Source organism: Phaseolus vulgaris, chromosome 9, assembly GCF_051622355.1.
Source record: "Phaseolus vulgaris cultivar YP4 chromosome 9, ASM5162235v1, whole genome shotgun sequence".
Taxonomy (NCBI): Eukaryota; Viridiplantae; Streptophyta; class Magnoliopsida; order Fabales; family Fabaceae; genus Phaseolus; species Phaseolus vulgaris.
The window spans coordinates 18598164-18607351 of record NC_143506.1 but is presented as its reverse complement, the minus strand read 5'-3'; the positions used below and the strand labels follow the sequence as shown (position 1 = coordinate 18607351).

General features: G+C 40.4%; 1 protein-coding gene across 1 annotated transcript; it reads left to right on the top strand.

The window, feature by feature from the left end:
- Positions 1-1071: 1071 nt before the first annotated feature.
- Positions 1072-4991, top strand: LOC137820723 (uncharacterized). The gene is made up of 3 exons (XM_068624937.2): positions 1072-1842; positions 4113-4193; positions 4321-4991. Exons 1-3 carry the CDS (start codon positions 1464-1466, stop codon positions 4728-4730), a joined length of 870 nt encoding a protein of 289 aa, XP_068481038.1. The 5' UTR covers positions 1072-1463; the 3' UTR covers positions 4731-4991.
- Positions 4992-9188: the final 4197 nt, after the last annotated feature.

Here is a 9188-nt window from a genome sequence, read left to right as displayed (position 1 = left end):
AAAACCCTAGCAATCGAAAACGCAAATTCGAACCTGTTTTTTCGCAATGAAGAGCAAAGGCAACAAAGTCCCTTCGCAATCCACAACACTATCTTTCAAACGCACAACTCAATGGAAGAACAAATCCTTTTTTTCGAACGCACTCCCTCTCCCTTTCAAAAACCCTTTTTCGAACTCACTCCTTCTCCCTTTCATAAACTCTTTTCTCGAACGCACCTTCCAAATGGGGTTTATTTTGTTTTTTTTTTTTTCAACTCAGCAACTGGACCCACACACTCTTTCTTTAATATTAAAAGTGTCATGTTAGCCGGATGTAATTTGGAGCAACCTCAACAGAGGTGTCAAAATATCGGTACTCTTAACTATATGTTTAAAAGGTAACTATCAGATATACTCAAACGCATTAACAATATAATTAAACTCCTCAATTTGGATTAACTACAAGGTTTAAGTATAATCAGACACAAGTTATCTTGATAATCACACTTATAATAAGTATTCAACTAATTACAAGTTACTATTTTATAACCGAAGAGTTTAATATTTGTAAATGTAAAAAATTATATTACTGATTAATCAAAGTTGTTATATATTTTTTATAATATTTATTATAAATTAAAACTAATAATCAGGACAAGATTATAGTGTAATAAGATGATAAAGGGCGTGTCTTGTTCCTCCACTTGGTCGATCACTTCCACGTTTAGCTTTCTCCTCTTGGTCGTCTGGAAGCATAGGTTAGGAGAAGACACTTTGACGATCAAGTCAGTCAGAATGTCGGTACTCGATTGTCAGAGTAATGTAAATAATGACGTACTTGATTCTTGGAATCTGTGCTATTTATATTATCTTAATGAACCTTTATTGGTGGCCGGATTAAGAGGTTGGTTTGTGATAATGATTGTGCTAAACAACTCTTAATTATGGATTAATCATGCTGACTTGGTTTACCCATGACTCATCAGTACAAAAATATAAATTGAGAAGTGGAAAATAAAAAACCTAGAAATTAAATTATGTAATAAAGTATAAAACAAAACAAAAAATAATGATTTAAAAAAAAAAAAAAAAGTTTAGCCTTGCCTTCAGCGCAGCGAATTCTGAAAGCAATTTCGCCATCGTCACCTAAAAAAGTGAACAAAGTATTTCAAGAAATTAAGAATTTCCAAGAGCACCGAAATCGAATAATCTTTATCATCTCCTTCACGTTTAGTTTCAACTTCCAATCTGTTAATTCACGTTTCCAAACATAAGCTCGCAGTTACTTCAAGTTTCTATCACTGTCACTACTCTCAGTTTTTCTTTACCATCTTCCAAATCCCATTTCTGTGATTCTTTACTAAAGCATAATCGGTGGAGTAATCGGAGCAGCGTGTTAGGGTTTCGAAAACTCGATAGCGGAACACACTCCAAACCCTAGATTCTGCATATCCATGTCATTCTGATTTTTCCTACTTCCGTCAATGGCGATCATCGGCGACGCACTTCGCCAGGCGTTCATGCCGAAGCGTGAGTACGAGAGCCTCAGGGAAGAAGAGAAAGCATGGGGCAAGCTTCAGAGGCCCGTGACTGTGATTTCAGTGATTACCATCGGGCTTGCGATATTCGTGTCCACGGTTATCAGTATGAAAATCGTGTTTCCGAGTAGCGATGGGAGGAGAGCGTTATGCGTCGATCGAAGGCTTCAGTCTATACAGATAGGGATGAAAGGTGATTCCGATTCGGATCGGTTTCCCGGTGCTTTCTATCTCACAGACCAGGAGATTGCTGATTATTACTGGATGGTTGTGTTCATTCCTTCGATGATCGTTTTCGCGCTCTCGGCTGTGTATCTCGTTGCCGGTAAGAAATTGGATTTCTATGTTGCGTTAGGGTTTTGTATCTGATTGTTGTCAACTTGTCAAGAGATAGATGCACAAATTTTGAAGATTATTATTGATGTGTTTTGTTTCATTAAATAGATGAAGGTGTCTTATATGATTCTAAGTTTGATATTAAAAACATTTAAGGCTATAATATAATGATTGAGAGAATATTTTTGGCGTTTAAGGGTTTCAAGAATGGACCGCTGGAAATCTTTTTTAGAGAAGCGCTGTGGGAAGAGTTCAACTGTAGATTTTGCCTTTTATGCGGGAAGTGTAATTCACGATTGCCGTCAAACGTGAAATCTCTGGGGGGTTGATCAGAAAATAAACTTCTTATATCATCTCATGGTTAGAAGGAAATAACCTTTAAATTGAACTAAAATCATAAGAAATGGAATCAAGATGGTTCGTGTCAGTTGGAAAATAATATTGATAGCAGTCACTTTAACCCCTGCACTGTGCAGCCTCTTTAGGGTTTGCTTTAATTTCAACCTTGATTATTAGAGATAACTTAAATACAGTTTATAAAGATTAAGCAAACCTTACTGAGCAAACTGATTTTATGGAATTGAGTTAAGTTTTAAACACAAATTCTTAGAGTGTTAATAAAAGATTAAGAGATAGAGAAACAGAGGTCTTAGCTCACATGGGTGTCGGTGCCTGTTGAATTGAGACGTAAATACTTCAGTGCTGTTGGATTGTTCTCTCTATTGTGATATAGAAGGCAAATTATGTTGATGTTAGCATTAACTTGTCTGGTTTATGCTCACTAGTTTGAGGAGTATCTATGGGCATTGATGTAGCACATTGGTCATTTTCAGTACGTTTGATATGATCAATGGACCATTGTACTATTGTCTTTGATAATTGGAAGGTATGTCGGCATTCTAGAGGGAGTACTGGAGAAGTGGATCACTTGTTTTCAAATTTCTTCTGGCATTTTGTTAGAGTAATTTTACATTCTAAAATCTATCCACAATACAATTTTACAGTTTGATTCAAATTTCTTCTGGCATTTTGTTAGAGTAATTCTACATTCTAAAATCTTGGATCCACAACACAATTTTACAGTTTGATTCATGTAAGTCGATGCTTTCTGTTATAAACATAAGAAAGCTTTACAAATTTGGGAATCCAGTTGTTGCACATCAATTTATTTTCAGTTCAACTCCCAACCATTTCACTGAAATTTTAGATAATGCTACAGATCTCACCATGGGGACTCTTTTCACAGATTTGCTAAATGATGTGGATGTCAGTCAGAGATAACTATGTTTTGAAATATATTTCATTTCTATAGCATAAGTTTTTGCAGAACTTATGATCCCTTCTGCCTTTCTTTCGGAATTCACAATGTTGAACTTATATAGGTATTGCATTGCACAGCATCTTTATTATAATTCATCTATTCTTTGATTGTGGTATTATATTTAGGCTTAATTGCACATTTATCTGACAAACTAGGTCTTATTTTGTCCAAATATTTTAGATAAGGGATTAGGGATATATGAAGTACTTTTAAAAATTTAGTACTAATTTGATAAAATTTGAAGGATCTTGAAAGATAATAGATTAGGGGTTGAAGAGGTATAGTTTTGAGTTTTTTTGGTAAATCTGATGTTTTGGTTGGTGACTTTGAGCAAAAGACAATTTGTCCAATTCATTTTATTAAGATTTTGAGTAGAAAAGGAGCATTTGAGGGCTTCAGGTTATAAAAGAAGTTGACTGGGAAACAAATTTGCTTACTTTTAAAAAGGGTAAATTATTCAGTAGGTCCTAAGCTACAATTGCAAATTTCAGACAGACCTCTAAACTATTTTTTAATTGGGTCCCTAGTCTAAAAGTAGGTCAGTGGTTATTTTTTGGCCGGATAAATCCTCCACAAAATAACAATTTGTGCTGGTTTTAGAAACCCTAAGAATTCAATTGAAAACATTTACATGATCGAGGACCTAATTAAAAATAGTTTGGGGACCTAGTTGAAAATTCACAAATAGAGAGATTTAATTGGCTCCAACGAAATTAGGAGGACCAAAATCAGACATAGTTCAAACTGAAGGGGTGTCCAAACAAGGTTGGATAAATACCCAGTTGATCGTTCTTGGTTGCATTATTTTGTTTCGCATAAATTTCTGTTTTTGGGTTAAAATGACTTGTGTTATTAGTTCTGAAAGCTTAGTGCCATAATTACGGAGAATATATTTTTTGTGTTATGCCTTGTTTTTAATTATGACAATTGTTTTGCAGGCATGGCTGTTGCATATTCTGCTCCAACTAGGCATGGATGCTTGAAGGTGGTTGAAAATAACTTTTGTGCTTCAAGAAGAGGTATGATTTCTTCTATATCAATGGTCTTTTCCTCTGTGCCGCTCTCAAATTTTGGTGGATCTTATACTCGAGCATTTTACCAGCCCAAAATTGACTTAGTTTTTTGTTTTCTTTGGATAACCTACAGGTGGAGTACGATGTCTATCCATCTTAAACCTTATATTTGCAATCATCTTTGGTCTTCTTGCCTTGTTTCTTGGTTCAAGCCTCTTGACAATGGTGAGCAACTGTTCTAAACCTCTATTTTGGTGCTACGAAATTGCATCTTGGGGACTGGTTGTACTATATGGGGGCACTGCCTTCTTCTTGAGGAGAAAGGCTGTCACAATTCTTGATGAGGGAAATTTTAGTGGTCGAAGTCTAGGGCTGGAAATGAATCCCCTGGAAGTTACCCCAGAGGTGGAAAGGCGTGTCAATGAAGGGTTTAAAGCATGGATGGGTCCATCCCTTCTTTCTTCTGATGAAGAAGACGAAGCTGACAGCTATGACGAGGCACCTCGTTCAATACGTACTAACTCAGACTGGCAAAGAGTCTGAACTCGATAAATTCAGGGTAGACCTTCATATCATCTTTTCCAGCCTTCATGCCTTAAAGAATGCTGTATGGTGTGGAAATCAGTTTTGGACAAAAAATGTTTACATGTATCATATGACAAACAAATGTTGATTAAAGGAGTGTGGATTTGATGTTCAACTTTGAACTACGATTTCGTCTGGTCCATCTGTAGTTTAGTCTGTGAATAATTACTAAATTGGGAATGACCAGAAGCTTTGCCTTTCCTTTGGTGGACTACAAAATGTTTACTAAGCAGCTCCCTGATCTTCTCTATCGAGGCCTGCTTTTTTGTTTGATTGCAATTTTGTTTGTGTAATTTTAGTCTCAAATGAAATTGCTTTGCAAGAATGAAATCTGTGTAAAACCAACCCGAAGCATGAACATTTAAATGTATTCGGCTTAGAGACTTTATTTTTATAACTTTCATTACTATATAATACATTTGTCACATAAAATGAATTAACACATTTTTCATCTAAGGAAAAAAAAGTTAACTCTTAATATAAGTGGTCCGAGTCAAGTTCGTCAGCAGTTGGATATGCAGTTGTTTTGTACATTCTTTGAGTTATAACTTGTAAGAAGGGGAGAATTTGTGGCCACTCTTTCCTGAAAGATACAGGATACGGAAACTTCCCCTTTGGAGTTGAGGAAAAAAAGAATTTTGGAGATTAGTACAACTAGAAGATGCCAACGGTGAGGTTCTGGGTTGAGAAGATTAATGCTCAAACCGTAGTCAGAATCACATCATTTTCTGATATCTCTTTTTCTATCCTAGCTGCTAATGATGAATATTTTTGAACAGTTATACTTGCAGGTTAGTTGAGGATCAGCAAGATGTGACCCTGCTATCCACCGCCTAAAATCATCACGGATTAAACCTCAAAACGGAGACGTCCAAGCTACTAACAAGACTATACCGCGAAGGAGGTGGGTGATGGAATGATGCATGACCTGATCTGGTTAACTAAGAACCAATCTTGCTACGTGAATAGTTGAAAACTTACTAGTTATGTGATCTCCATAACATCCACGCAGTAATCATAAACTATAAGGTATGTTCAACTTCTCGCATTCCTAATAATCTTCTTCTCACCATGAAGGGTTACTTACCTAACTACCAGCACTTCAATTACCTGCTAGAAACCGCCGAGACGATAAGATAAATTATATCTTATTCAACTTTCTCCTTTTTATTTAATCTAAAATTTAGACGTGGTGTGAATTCCAGCATACTTTATAGTGAAAGAATTAAATACATTTTTAGTAGGAATAGGAGTGGTTTAGGGTTTAGGGTTTAGGGTTTAGGGTTTAGGGTTTAGGGTTTAGGGTTTAGGGTTTAGGGTTTAGGGTTTAGGGTTTAGGGTTTAGGGTTTAGGGTTTAGGGTTTAGGGTTTAGGGTTTAGGGTTTAGGGTTTAGGGTTTAGGGTTTAGGGTTTAGGGTTTAGGGTTTAGGGTTTAGGGTTTAGGGTTTAGAATTGAATTTTTCAATTTAAATTGAATTTTTCAAAATGTAATTTAAATCCAATGGATTGGATCTAAATTTCATATTCATTTTAACTAGATCAAATTTATTTTTATTTTCAAATCCATTTAAAGTGAATTAAATCTTAGATTAAATGCACTTTGTCAATTAGATTAAATTCATTTCTGGACACGGGCTAACATGGCTCGACTTGAATCTAAGTCGACTCGACTTGGCCCCAGACCGGCTAGACCTGGACCTGAGCCGACTCGGCTAGACCTGAACCCGGGTCGACTCTCACCGACCTGGACTCAGGCCAACTAAACTCGACCTATTATCAGGTCGGCTTAGCTCGACATAGGTCGAGACGACTCAACTTGATATGGGCCTAGGCCGATTTGACTCGACCTGAGCCCTGGTCGACTTGACTTCACATGGGCTTGGTTGAATCAACTCAACCTAATACAAGACCAACTCAACTCGACATGGGCCTGGGTCCACTCGACCCAACATGGGCTCGAGTTGACTGAACTTGACCTGGACCGACAACGACTCAACTCCACATGGGTCTGAGCCGATTCAACATGACATGAGCCCGGTCCGACTCGGTTAGACATGGGCCTGAGTTGACTCAACCCGACATGGGCTCGGGTTGACTCAACTCGATATGGGCCGACTCGACTTGACATGTGTCTGGATTAACTTGACTCGACTTGGGCCTAAGTCGACTCGGATCCAGGTGGACTCAACTCAATATGGACCCGGGTGGACTCAGCTTAACATAGGCTAAGGTCGACTCAACTCAACATGGGCTCGATGGGCCAACTCAACTCGATGTGGGCCCAGGCTGACTCAACTCGACCTGGACCTGGGTCAACTCGGCTTAACACGGGCCTGGATGGACTTAGGTTGATATGGGCTGACTCGACTCGACGTGGGCTCGGGCGACCTGGGTTAACTCAGCTTAACACAAGCCTAGCTTGACATGGGCCCGGGTCGACTTGACTTGACATGGGGTCGGGTCGACTTGACTTGACATGGGGTCGGGTCGACTCAGCTCGACCTGATCCTGGTCTGACTCGACTCAGCTCGACCTGATCCTGGTCTGACTCGACTCAGCTCGACTTGGGCTCAATCTAGGCTGAGTTGACTCAACTTGACTTGAGCCCGGGTTGACTCGGCTGGACTTGGTTCGGTGTCATCTTGACTTGACCTTGGTCATAATGATTCGACTGGATCTAGGCCCGGGTCAACTCGGTTGGACCTTGGTATGGATCAACTTAGCTCAACTTATGCCCGAGCCAACTCAAATCCAATTAAAAATCTATTTTGGATAATTCAAAAATATATCCAATCTATATCAAATCCATATCCCATTAAATGGATTGGATTTGTGATAAATCCATTTAAATGGATTAAAAGTAAAGGTGGCCATGGATTGGACTTTTTCAAAATCCAATCTAGATCCAATAAAATGAATTGGATTTAAAATCGATATCTATTTTAACTAGATCAATATTCTTTGGATTTATTCAAATTTATTTAAAATATATTATATCTAAATTAAATCCACTTTGTCAATTAGATTAAATCCATTTCAATCTGGGCTTTGGCTGACTCAACTTAACATGGGTCCAGACCCACTCGGCTCAACATGGACTTTGACCCACTCAGCTTGACATTGAAACTAGTCGACTTGACTCAATTTGGGTTTGGGTCGAGTTGGCTCTACATGGGTCGTGCCCACTTAACCTTGGCTCGGGGCGACTTAGCCTGACATGGGCCCGGGCCAGATAAACTCGACATCAGCCTCGGCTGACTCAACTCGACATGGGCTCGAGTTGACTCGGCTCGACATCGTCCCCGGCCGACTCGGCTCGGCATCAACTTGATATTGTACTCAACCGACTTGACTTGACATCAACTCAATATTGAGCACGGTCAACTCGTCTCGACATCGGCACGAGCCTACTCGGCTCAACATCGGCCTAGATCGACATCGACTTGGAACGACTTTGCTCGACATCGACACGAATTGACTCAGATCGACATGGTCTCAGGCCGACTTGGATTGACATGATCTTGGGCTGACTAGGCTCGACACCGGCCTGGGCTAACTCGTCTCAATATGGACCCGGAAGACTCGGCTCGGCATTGTCCCAGGATGACTTGGCTTGACATCACCTCGGGACAACTCAACTCGACATCATCCCAACCGACATATCGACATGGGTCCGGGTCGACTCAGCTCGAGATGGGCACGGAATGACTCGACTCTACTTTGACCCGGTCCGACGGCATGGGCCTGGGCCGACTTGGTTGGTCAACCTCTCTAGCTCACTCGGCTCGACATCGACTTGGACCGGCTTGGTGCAACATTGGCTTGACATCAACCCGGGCTGACTCGACTCGACTCGACATCGACTGGGCCGACTCAACTCGACATCGACCGAGATGACTTAACTCGACATCGGTTCGGTTCAACTAAGATATACATGGGACCGTTCCGACTTGGCTCAACATTGGACCACTTCGACTCGGCTCGACATTACCAGATCAACTCAGGTGGCGTGGGTTGAATCGTATTGACATGGTCCCGGGCTGACACGAATCGACATTGGTCAGAGTCGACTTTGCTCAACATGGGTCCGAGTCGACTAGGATCGATATGGACTTGGGTCAGCTCAGATCGACATGGGCCCGAGTCTATTCGACTCGACATGGAAGTTAGTCGACTCGGATTGAGCCTAGGCCGACTCGTCTCGTCTTGGGTCGGACAGACTCGACTTGACATCGGCCTGGGTCGACTCGGCTTAACAAAGGCCTTAGTTGACTTGGCTCAACATGGGCCCGGTGCTAACTCGACCATGTTCGGGTGCCTACTCAACTTGGGCTCTAGCCCACTCAGGTTGACTTGGGCACGGTTGACTCGGTTCGACTTTTGCCTAGGCTAACTTGGCTTACTTGGGTCCGGACA

Excerpts from the sequence above, each read along its gene's own strand:
- LOC137820723 (XM_068624937.2), top strand. The coding sequence starts at position 1,464 with ATGGCGATCATCGGCGACGCACTTCGCCAGGCGTTCATGCCGAAGCGT. Across the intron at positions 1,843-4,112 it reads GGCTGTGTATCTCGTTGCCG|GCATGGCTGTTGCATATTCT; the intron begins GTAAGAAATTGG and ends ATTGTTTTGCAG. Across the intron at positions 4,194-4,320 it reads CTTTTGTGCTTCAAGAAGAG|GTGGAGTACGATGTCTATCC; the intron begins GTATGATTTCTT and ends GATAACCTACAG.